This window comes from Lichenostomus cassidix, chromosome 13 (assembly GCF_008360975.1).
Source record: "Lichenostomus cassidix isolate B80296 chromosome 13, HeHo_3.0, whole genome shotgun sequence".
Classification (NCBI taxonomy): domain Eukaryota; kingdom Metazoa; phylum Chordata; class Aves; order Passeriformes; family Meliphagidae; genus Lichenostomus; species Lichenostomus cassidix.
In genome coordinates, this window is record NC_139494.1 from 5,069,607 (window position 1) to 5,082,202 (window position 12,596).

Genomic DNA, 12,596 nt, shown 5'->3' on the forward strand with positions numbered 1-12,596 from the left:
TGATTCTATCACAGTCTCTGATATAAATGCATTTGAAACAAGCCACACAAATAAGTCATTAAATTACCGTTATCTGCAGTACATTTTCCTGTGTACACATCCCAGCTTTATATTTCAATAACTTACTGCAGATTCCAAGACACAGATTCCTCCTCTGTTCCAATAATGGCAGACTAGGTATGTGTTTTTAAATTTCTAACGGCCTTAAATTAAAACACATGGATTCAGATTTTCGTCTTTGTTTATACATAAATAAGCATCCAGAGACAAACCTAGACATACAGTATGGCTGCTACTGAGAAATATGGCACTAATCTCAATTGTGGCTGCAATTATTTACCCTATTCATCTATTCTGAGCTTTCAGCAGTGTACTCCTAAATAAAATTCCAGTACACAAGTATGCTTGCTTTACTCTTCATGACTTTGAGAACTGAGAAATACAAAGATAAAAGTTAATTCCTTAGGGCTATATTGTGTCATAAGCCTTTAAACCAAATTTGCCAATGTTTTCATCAGGGAATTCTCTTTGGAAACTGATGACATCTTACAATCTTTTAAACTAAATTAGGTACCATTTCATTGAATTGACAAGTCAGAGTGGGGAAGGTATGAGAACATAATTCTGGTGATCTCACTGGCAACAGGCTTATTTTTCTGAATGACACAGAATTTTAAAAATATTAAAGGGCTCATGAACTTTGGGCCATGCCCAACATTCAATGGCCATGGCTAATTGTTTCTAAAACATTCGGAACTACTAAGTTTGAGCACAAAAACTATCAGACCATTCAATAAATACATAAAGCATTCCATTTCCTAAGCCATACTCATGAAATACACAAAGATTTCACTTCCTCTGCAAATAAAGTACACCAGACAGTTTTGTGAAGGGTAAGGAATTACCTTAGTATGTACTCAGTTGTGTGCATGCACAACTTCAGCAATAAATTAAAGAAGAACATAAAGGAAAACCCTACTGGCAATAGCAAACCTATGAGGGGAAAAAAAAAAAAAAAACAACTCAAACAAATAAACAACAACAAAAAACACCCCCAAATAACCTAAAGCTTGTCAGATGAAAGAAATTTTGGCACACACATCTGCAAAACCCCATAAAAATACTAAACCTAAACCACAATAAATAAATAGCCTACAATGGAAATTACATGGGAGAGAACTATAGAGATGTGCCACACATTTTTCTATTTGCTTTTTTTCCAATTAAAGCAGAACTTGAAATTTTCTTACACAGTAAGTAGTAAACAAAATAAAGCCGTGTTCCAACATATAAAATTCAAACATTGTAATTTTCATTCTAAAAGCCAAACTCTCTTCTCTAAAAGGTCTTCAAATAATTCCTGTTTTTCCTTTTTTAAAGGTACAAATAGGTACGAACCAGTTGCACACAGAGAGATCACATTTTTAGCATGACTAGCCTAAGTTTTGCATGTTTATCCTGCTGTACATGGAAAGCTAGGATTAAAGAAACACAACACACGTTAGGGTTTTGTATTTGAAATCAGTTACACTGGATGATCATCTCCAAAAATAAATATTCCCACAGACAGAGGTCAGTGGTTGCCTGAAATTGCATCAGTTAGTGCCTGTATACTAAAATCCTCCACTCCTTTGGGACTCCTTTATCATTTTATCAGATTAATTCAGAAAACAGTAGTTTTAACATAGAACATCACAGTTTTCTATTCCCACATTTGCTACTATATTACTTACAATTTATTGATCTGAGACTCATCACAGGGCTTTTCTCAAAATTTAATCACATAAGAAGATGGTAAACCTACAATTTTAATAGCTAAAAAAAAATAGACAAAATAGCGCACAAATTTAGGGAGAGGCTTTTTTTGTCTTTTATGTGTTTATTTGGTAAGCTCTTGCTGTTCTCAAAGAAAAGCAACTTCACTGTACTAGAATTCTAATTTTGAGGTGGCATGCATTTATTTTCTTAATTTATGACTAAACATCTGGATTTTGTGGTTGTATTTAAAAAAAAGGGATTAAAAAAACAAACCAAAAGCAAAAACTTTCAGGGATATTCTTTCAGCCCTTCCTCTAAGAAAACATAGATAAAACAATGTTAATACTAGGGATAAAATTTTCAAAGAGGTGAGTAAAAACTATAAACCTTAAAAGAAGACAGAAGGTTGTATCTACATGTGCCTCATTTCAGCACACATGTCGCTTCAGGTTTTCAGATGGAATAGCACCTACAATAATGATGTGAAAATTATTGATCTCATATTATGAAACTACCAACAGCCTTGAGATTTTTCTTTGGTTTTTTTAATCTCACTGCATTTCTTTCTCTCGATGAAGTAATCTTTACTTTGCTCTCCAGCAACATCTACTGGAACATCAGTAAAATGCTGCTTTTTCTATTAATCACCCATTTAACATCTAGTAGGGCAGAGTTAGTAAATGGCAAAAGCAGAGATGAATGCTCTGCAATTCAGATCCTGCGTTCTGGGCTCAAGCACACCAAGGTGGCTCAGCTTCAACCTTCTACTTTGCTGCCATTTCCTAATGACCAAAGTCTTCATGACTAATTCCTATCACAAGTTACCTACCATTTATACTCAGCCATATTTGATTTAAGTCACAAAATATCATTTAAAGTACCATATTACATCCAGGACTTCCATTCTTGTCAGTGAAGTTACTCCTAATTTCGGTTTGATCCAACACGTGCTTAAACAGAAATGAAGCATAAAAAAAGCTTGCAAGAACATATAGAAATGATTTGAAAGGTGAAACAGAAGTGGAGTGGCAATTCCAATGCCAAATAATAAACAAGTTCAGCAAAACCATACTTAAAAAGTAAAAATATCTGCAGCAAAACAGTGAAACATTTACAAGTTCTGATTTCAAGTCCTCAGGAAAAAAAAATAAATAAAGAATCAGTCACTTAGTATGAGGAGGATGAGAATGTCCGATGAACTAGCCCCGAAGGTAAGGAGCAGGGCTGGCAGTGCCCCTGCCCTGCCGGGAGCCTTGCTGCCCTGGGTTCGATGCCACTGAGCTGGGGGTGCCTTGGCACTGCTGCCTGCTGCAATCAGCTCCTGCCGAGGCACACACACATCCCTGCCCTGGGGCTCGCAAGGGACGAGCACTGCACACTCGGATGGCTGCAGGCACGACCGAGCCGTTTGGGGAAACTTGCTGAAAGACCAAAGTTCTCCAGTAAACGGATTCATTTCACTCTGCAGTGTGCTCATCTGGAGCTCTGCAACGCTCAGTTCTGCCTCTCAAACACTGTTTACTCTATGACAGCTCACCAAGTTGGCTTTTCCCGGCTCTGCTTTCGGAGCCAGCCACTAAGTGCTCCACTTTACAAATAACTGATCACTACAATCGTATTTGCTTCCTTCTAGAGTCCTAATAATGGTCTAACTACCCTTGACTGCTCCTTCGCTTTTCAGTGTGACAATGAAATTCAGAATATCACTGCTGCCCAGAATCCCTTCCTCCTGTTTGAGTCAGTTTGCTGATACAGAGAGCAACTGTAAAATGCAGGGAGAGAAAAAAAGGCACCAAAGCCAGTGCCGACCATAAGCAGGCGTCCCGATAGTTAAATATTCCAGTTGTGAATAAAAAGCACTTACTAAAATTATTTTTGCCTTTGGAATCCCTATAAAACCTCCATGCATTTTTATAGAGAATAAAAGGGCACGTTTCCCAAACCCACAAACCCTTTAGGCTATAGAATTTTATATTATCACAAGACTTAAGTTCATAGGCTTTGCCTGATAAATTAGCTCCTTTCAATAGCTGTTAAACAGAAAACCCTTTATTGTAATCCAAGTACACTTGTGGACAGCACTTTCAGAGTTAACTCCATTTGACAACTGACATAAATCCATTATTCTAATTTGGTGATTGCTTTACTAAACACAGATGGATTTTATGAGTTTTAGTCACGTATTTCATTCAGGATTCTACTTAATCTCAATTTACAAAACATAAACACGAAATAGGTTTTACAGTAGGTCTACAAGGGTATAGCTATTCATCCGACAAAATGCCAGGCAAACAAACCATATTCACCTAAACCTAAACTCAATGCTAGATTTTACCTTGCACAATAAATAGTAAGTATTTTTTTTCAGTTTAGCTGTTGCAGTCAAATTGCAGAATGCAAGCTCCCTGAGGGTTGCAAGACTCTAAAGCTTTTCTTATGTTGAGATTTAAGCACTGAATTTAACCTTAAGCAAAGTCCAGCTTTCACAAAACCTGTCTTTCTGATTTATTTTGATACACAGAGAAAAGGGTGGGAAAACAAGCACTCGGTGTGAATACAGCATCCTCACAACCCCCTTCCTAATTCAATTTCTAGCCCATACTTTACATCTTAAACAAAAGGAATCTGATACAACACCGATGCTGCCTCTTGCTGCAGTTGCCTGCCTCAGTTCCAGAACGCTGAAAATCCCCCGCTCCGACCAAGCACTCCATAAAACATTCGGATTCAGGCACTTCTTACCTGCCTCAGTTGAAGGCTTCCTTCCCTTGTTAGCAGTATGAAGCATCCTCCAGCCTTCCCAATCCTTAGCACCGGCCTCGAATTGCACCGCTAAGTCCCTTTTTTGCACGAAAACGCTTATTGAAAGTGATTAGTTTTTGTTGTCCCTTTTAAGTCCCTCCTGCGGGAAAAAGCCGGGGAGCGATGTGACGCCACCTTTTAATCTTTTGCGAGAGCGAAAAGGCAGAAAAGGAGCGCTCGATCAAACTGAGCTTCACACATGACTAAAACTCGGCGGAGAGGCTGCGAGCTCTGGCTGAAGCACCACTAGGCGTGAGTGTAAGAACAGAGAAGAGGGGAGAGTCAATGAAATGTGACAACGTATGTGCATCAAAGACGGGAAAGAGGGAGAGAACAATGAGAGAGAGATCGCGACAGCAGCGAGGGAAGGAGGAAGAATGAGAATGGGAGGCAGAATAAGCCTGAAGAAAAGAGGAGAGTTTTGAAGCAAAGAATTCGCAGAATAAAGCCAAAGTGTCTGGCAGCTTCTGTTTTTATCTCAGTGAGCATGACATACTGCCTCTCTCATTTAGCAACACATTCTAGTCTCTTCCAGGTTTGAAAACTGAGATAATCACAGTGTGTGCCTGTTTTCGCCTGACTGGCACACTTGTGTGCAGCATACCTGAGATGCCCCCCAACCATCTTCTGGAGATGCATTTATGTGCAATTAAGTTAATATATTCATTAGGAGAGACACCTCCCCCCGCCCCCAAAAAGCAGGAGCTGCTAATTCTACACCAATTTACAATATAGTTTAAGTGGCAGATGGAATTCTACTTATAACTACTAACAAACTGCCACTGATAAACAAATGACTGAACAAATGTTTAATGTTGATAACTGAGTTATCATAGCAACAAAACATATTAGCATTGATAAATCTGTTTTTAAAGAAAGGTATTACAGATACTCTATTCTATTTAGCCTGTAATTTCTAGATGAAGTTGCTCTAAGTTCTAAGAAAAGAAAAAAAACTTGACCCAGAACTAGCATTTTTAAAGGAATGTATCAGAGATATATTCATACTTCCAAGGCTTCTAAAAAGCAACTATAAGCTAAAACTCAAATTAAAATTTTCAAATTTAATTTTGAAATCCTACTCATTTAGAAAAGATCCATACATTAAGTCCTCACACAAGTAGGGTTAATTTCCATGCAAGATGGGGGTGAGATTTGTGTGTGGATTGTTTGGAGGTTTTTTCTAACTATAAACACGTAACATCAGGGCAGCTTCTGCAATTTGCTTTGTTCATACCTTCTACCTTTACATGGCCAAGACAAATGGGTTTTTTGCCAATTGGCAATTGATCAGCTGGCCCAAAGCACACAAGGTCCTTGTCTGCAGAACTGACACAAGTCCACAGCCAGACTTGGATTTATGTGGAGCCAACGTGCATTAGGAACAAACCTAAAAAAGAAGATATATTTTCTTTGCCACAGCACCCTATTTGGGCCTTTTGGATCCTAATACCTCAACTGTATTGGGCAAAAGGAGGGACCATGTCTGTGACTTCAGATGCTGGAAATCTGCATCTAGATCTGGAGTGTACAGAGTAGTGCTGTGGTAGCTTCTGCAGGTCACACAGTGCTACCTTCTCCATCTGTGTCTTAAGGTAGCCAGGTAGCTTAAAAAAATATTTCAACAGCTTTACATAACTTGGTATCCTCTTTTGTAAGGGTTTTTCAGTTCCACAGAAGAGCTGATAAAGATGAGTTCACAAATGATTATCAGGCAAGCAGAGGTCAGTTTCAATCCCAAGTACTTCTATATCATTATTATACCAAAAAACTTGTAACAATGGATGTTTTCCTATGAATGTTTGCCTCCAGAATCTCACCAGAAACCATCATAGTAAGCTGAAGACAGATGGATCCCAGTTTTCATATTTGTATAGCAACACTTGCAAAGTAACTCCTTAAACTTGCAAATCCCAACCTATTGATATTACTGTGATTGCTTCAGCATTTCACCTGTTACTTTTTGTCCCCTGGGGACTGGGAATACACAAACATAAATACAGATCCATTAAAATCAGAATCTCACTGGCTTTCTTAAGCAGCCTTCATCATCACATGAGCTGAGAGTAAATTTATCATAAAGACAAAAATAGTAGTAAGAACACTGGGTTTTCAAACCTCTCTGTATGTCTATCAATACACCACTAGCCCAACCTAGCACAGGAGCACCTTGTGTGATGCATCAAGTATTTCCTCATGCTCTGTTGGAGTAAGGAATCCAGAGGATTCCTTACACTGTTTTATGGAAATAAACATGACCTGAAAATTCAAGGGGACAGAAAGACAAGGGAGAAATAGAGATCCATGAGTTAAGTTATTGCAAATTTTTCCAGAGTAAATACTAGTAAATACTCTAAAGGAACTGCCTCACTACCTTTTGAAAAGAAAAGAAGCAAAAATAAGTCCCAAGTCCTATAAGAAGCCCCTCTGCCTATGCAGTGTGTGCAGAGGCACAGGCCTTTCCACACCTAAAATGAGTAACAGAAACAATTAGGGGAGAGATCTTTCCTGTTTCCCATTCATTTTGTATTTTCTCACCCTTATTGGTAAATTGCTTTTCTCATGCAGGTCTTGATAAGAAGTTTCCACACCTCTTACAATGTAGTAGATTATATCCATGACAACAACTTTCAGAAAATGCAAACACATACATACATACTTCTAGAAGTATTTATTCATTCTCACAGGCCTATCTACAAATGCACAATGGAATCAAATGCCTGCATTTGCATCCAAGGTCAACAAAACACTTGAAAACATGCATGCAGTTGGTTTGTTTTCATGGAAGGCGTAAGTCAGTGTGGCTGAAATCAAGCACAAGCTTATACACTGAAAAAAATAAATTGTTTTCTACAAGAACTGACCTTGTGTTTGAACACTGAACTGCTTGACTCCTTACAGCTCCAGTGAGCAAAGCAAGTCATTCTCCTATGGAAGTTACTCTATAAATCAGCCACATTTCCATAAGACAGGCGAGGCTTTGACGAACATGAATGCGAAAACTGTTTTACTGCTGTTAAATGTGCTTCCACTTAAGCTTCCTCAAGCAGTACTCCAGGAGCACACCAGCACCATGCCAGAGAACATGACAAAATAACTACACGCAGAAATGTACTAGTAATGCCATTTTGTGCAGAGATATAAATAGCTGATTTCCAGCCCTTTTTTTACACTTTTACCATTACAGAGAAAAGAACTAAACAGAACTTTCCCCTCAATCTTACCTGAGGAGGCCAAGTTTAAGTTTAATCACAGAAAACCTCTGGATTTCATACTTCTCTACTCTACTAAAAATCTGTTTCTCTCCAGTGTGTTTTAGGTCTAATAAGTCCTTAGTCCACATGCAAACACATCCTCTGTGACCTCAAATTCCTGCAGTAACACAACAGTATAAGGACATTCAACACTTGGTTGTTTCAGTGATGCTGAATCCACCCCCATCCCCTACAGCCCACTCCCCAGAAAACACAGTGTCTTCTAGGACGTGGAGCATCCTGACAGCACAGTATGAGGAAATAAAGTGACAAATGACTGTAAAAGCACCCATGCCTATTACAGGGACTACTGGCCAGAAATACTAATTGACTGCAAGTCCTTTGGAGTCAAATGAAAGTCTGTGGTTATGTAGAAGGGCTGATCACCACTTTCTCTTAGCAATATCCTTCTGTATTTACACCTACCAAAGACTTTCTTTGCCAATTATCTAGTTGGGTGACACAAACACAAAACTAATTTTTCCAGCCTTTTAGTTTTGTTTCTTCTGTTTCAGAGCTGAAGACAGACTGTGTCAGAAAGTATCTATTTTTTTTTTTGAGTTACATCTGTTGGTTTAATAAAACGTACCACCTTTTCCTCCCACAAAGCCTGTTTCAATAATACCTTTGGATCTCTAACACCACAAGCACTATAAAAGTAGAAGGGCACGGAGCGGCCCTTCATCTCCCCCCAGCCTTCATTCCCTAGAATGGATCTGTTCGCTGCTCAGAGGGAAGACAAGAGGAGCACAAGGGCTGGAAGGGAGGCAGAGAACACAAGAAAATCTCTTGTGTCTTATATTACCTACACTAAACTTCCCAGCATCCAATTTACAATGAGAAATGCAATTGGTGTGGTAAAAGAAGCATCAGGATCAGACATGATTTTACTGGTAAGAGGCACAAAATAAAGACCTTGCACAAGCATAAGCTACACATAACATCCTGGCAGGGTGAAGAAAAACTGTGATGCTATTGCTGGTATGAATTATAAAACCACTTAAATGCTGCTTTTTGAGCATAACTGAATACATGTGATAGCATCATTATAAATTAAAACTGTTTATGACCTCCATTTGGTCCAAACACTACAACCTTACTCACTATATGCATGGCTGAACAAATTGATCTACAACTGCCTGTGTTACACGATAGAAAGGATAGCCAAGTGTTCTGAAAAGGAAACAAAAAGAAAATACAAGCAAAAGCAGCTTGTAATGACCCACGCAGATTTCTTAATGGCTACTGAAAATAATCTTTGATTCCTATCATTGTCAACACAGTAAGTGATAATAGCTAATACCTAAGTTATTATTTTATTTACATAGTTAATTTCTAGTTTTCTCTATTTCATAAAACTAAGTGTTAATATGTTTTGAAACCAATCATTTCATGAATGAATGGAAATCAGTACTTCTGCAAATTCTGCTAAAATACTAAAATAGGAGATAATAAGTATGTTCCTGGTTATTTGGGTACAAAATTTTCAAAGGACATGTAATTTCACCCCGCCCTTAGAAGAATATGCATAGAAGAATATGCATTAAACCATAGAAGAATATGCATTAAAGCAACATTTCAAGATTCAGACTTCTGCAGCACCAACTTCTTGTCTGCTTCATACATTTTCAATTAGAATTTTTACCCCAATTACAACCACACATGCTAAGGCCCTTCAAGACTGTCCTCAGCACCTCAAACAATTCCTGAAGTATCTCCCACAGAAGATTTACATTTTTTAAACCAGCAGTAAACCGATTACTTTCATCTGTGCCTAAATGGCAACGAGTTCAAGTGAAACTCCTGTGCCTCAGTTAACATTAGGGATGGAAAGAACAATTTACCTACAAGGTTCAGGTGTGCCTGATTTCTTCCTAGCCTGGGCTGAGAGCTCCTCCAGCTGTGGAGGCACTTTCTGCTGCCAAAGACAAAGGCTGGCTTCCAGGAGAGCACCGTGAGGCTCGGAAAGCATTTTCTTCACAACTAGGTAATTTAAGTTCTCTACATGAAATACAAATCTACACTGAGACGACAGAGTGCACAGCTTCACTGAGTGCACAATTTATTTCAGAGGACAGGGCAACACACTTAGAGACTGAACAAAGCCTAGTTTTACTGCCCAGTCCCTTAAATTAATATGCAGCATTCATGCCTTAAGTATACCCTTGAGCATTCTCTGAGCCACAGCTTTGAAGATGTGTTGGTTTCCTATGCACTAACTTGACCTATATTCGGGCTGACTTCTATTCTGAGATTATTTCTGCTGTGAATTCAATTCCAGGCTCTCTGTACACTGCTTTGCTACACCTATGATACAGATGGCAAAAAGCAGAAGGATGTCAACAAATTTAAAGGCCACTGCTGTCACTGCCTAACAACCAGAGCAATCAACCAGAGTAATCAAAAAACTTTTTTTTTGTGAGCTGATCTTGACACAAGCATATTTCTTGATAATGTGGAAGCACAGAACTAAATCTTAAGGCTTTTAGAATTCTTTGCTGTTTTTCATTGCCCAAAGACCTGCTGCCCTGCTGGAGCTGAGTTTGATCTGTGTCATGAGCCAAGGATGCCAAAAACTGCAAGAGATTACCAAAAAACAGAGGCAGGGAAACTAGTAACTTCTTATTGTAAGAGTAAAGTTCCAAGATGAAAACAGAAAAATGGCTCTCTGTCTCTAATACAGGAGACAGCAGAGGAAGTGAAAAACAGGAAAAAAGGTCTTAGGTTTTTAAAACTTGCTCTTGTTTACTCATGTTCTGATACACAATTTTTGTAGCAGAACTCCACTTTTCCAGTATATTTATAGCACAAAGGTCTTACAGGATTAGGTGTCACCCTACTAGTAACACCTGACAATTCATTAAGTGCTTCAAATTGTTTCATGTAATGATCAAGAGGACTTGTATACTATAATAGAACACCTGAAAATTACACTTATCTCATCAAACAAAATTGTCAAGCCCTCTGAGTTTACTAGGTCAGCTCAAAGACCCCTTGAGAACTCGGAAGGCTTCCTTCCATTCCTGCACAAGTACCACAGAGCTGTGATGAGCAGGAGCACTGCAGAGACTGCTAAACCATCAGTGCCATAATAACAGGGTATAAACACCACTGCATGATCCCCACATGCAGAATCCCACTCACCACATGAGTCAAGAGGTTCTTTTATTAAACACTTTCATGCTGCATCTAGACTATGACTCAAGCACATGAGTTGATAAGAAAAACAGGATGCAGGTTCAAGAAAGCCTGGTTTACTCCCCATCTGTTTTGGAACAGCACATGGAGTAAAATTCCACCAAGAGGAGTTGACATGGCATAAAAAGCAACCTTAATTTGGCATTTCCTCACATTTCATCAGGCATAGAATACTGGTTCTGGTGAACCAGAACAGCTGTTCCTGCCTTATCCCTGTCATACCTCTAAGAGAATGCACACTGAAGCAAAAGAAAAAAAAATTGGTAAATGTGAAGTACTGATTAGAATGTTGAGAACAGCAAGAGCTTGACATGATTGACTCTTGAGAACTTTAAGATACAGTATTTTAAGTAAAGTGTTAAAGTGACAAAAATGTTCAAAAAAGCATATGCATATTAAAAATGCTATAAAAAGTGAATATGACATTACATTATAGATGATTAAAATGTTTAAAAAAATTTAAATGCACATTTTAGATCTGGTTTTACAACAAAGTTCTGAAATGCAACCAAATCAGATTATAAATAGCAAGATGTGGCTTTTTAGGTATATTCATTCTCCTAAAATTATTGATAGTAATTTACTTTATTTTTAAAAATCCCAATTTAATAACATCATTCATCTTTTTTCCCCACTAGATGTTTTTTTCTTTAGAATATACAGATTTTGATTCCATGGAAACTCAACTGAGACTGTGCCACATCTTTCACTCAGCTGACTAAGAGCACTGGTGAACTATCTGGCTGTTATTTGAAATGTTCTTCAGCTCCATGAAGACAGAGTCATTAAAGCAGAAGTTTTCCAACAAACAGTTTCTGACAAAGTGAAAAAGTAATTAACACAAAAAGAAGAGCTAACTATTTTTACTTTTACTATTTTTCACCCAGCCAGTTTATTACAGGCACTGTCATATTTTATGTGCTCTCTCCTGTGACAATCACGGACACAATTCAAAACTTATCAGCCAACGCTATTTTACAGTTACCTCATCCTTACTTATGAAATCTGGGATAAAAGGGCAAAACTTCAGGTACTGAATACCTAAAAAAACCCTCTGGAAGCTGCCAGGAATAGATATTACCTACACTCTGCAACATGACAGAGTCACCACACACATTTCCCAGAAAATGCTCATCTTAATGCACACCAAAAGCATAACATTTAAGGGGTACAATTTTGGAAAAAAAACCAAAAAAACAAAACAAAACCAACCCAACAACAAAACAAAAAAACGCAACACAAAGAAAGCCCCAAACAACAAAGCAGAGGGACAATCTTACAGTGCTCAAATTGTCTAAAAAACCCCATTTCCTCTTTCCCTGATCCTCCTCTTTGTTTGGGGTTTTATGATTTTAAAGTACATTTTATCTCCCTGTAAATCAGTACCCTTGTCTGTGAAGGGGTATAGGGTAACAGCTGGTTTGTAAAGATATTTTGAAATCTCCTCTTGACAACATCAGGAGGGTTTCAAGATACTGTAAAAAAAAACAACCAGAACTTTCCCCCCCTATTTTCCTCCATTTAAACTATGCTTGTTGAACTCAATGGAGAAACGTTTGGATCCCTGATGAAATTTTGTATAAC

At 38.1% G+C, this 12,596-nt stretch overlaps 1 protein-coding gene across 7 annotated transcripts in view; it reads right to left on the reverse strand.

Annotated features, from left to right (window-relative positions):
- TENM2 (teneurin transmembrane protein 2) overlaps positions 1 to 12,596 on the reverse strand; it is a 557,904-nt gene that overhangs the window by 321,868 nt on the left and 223,440 nt on the right. Inside the window, exon 1 of one of the 7 annotated variants that reach the window (XM_085073438.1) lies at positions 4,501 to 5,136. The exons of 5 other annotated variants lie outside the window; for them this stretch is intronic. In XM_085073438.1, coding sequence (XP_084929564.1) covers positions 4,501 to 4,546 — 46 coding nt within the window. In that variant the 5' untranslated portion in view covers positions 4,547 to 5,136. Of the gene's footprint in view, positions 1 to 4,500; positions 5,137 to 12,596 lie in introns of those variants that run through there. One more of the 7 variants, XM_085073439.1, reaches the window with a different exon arrangement.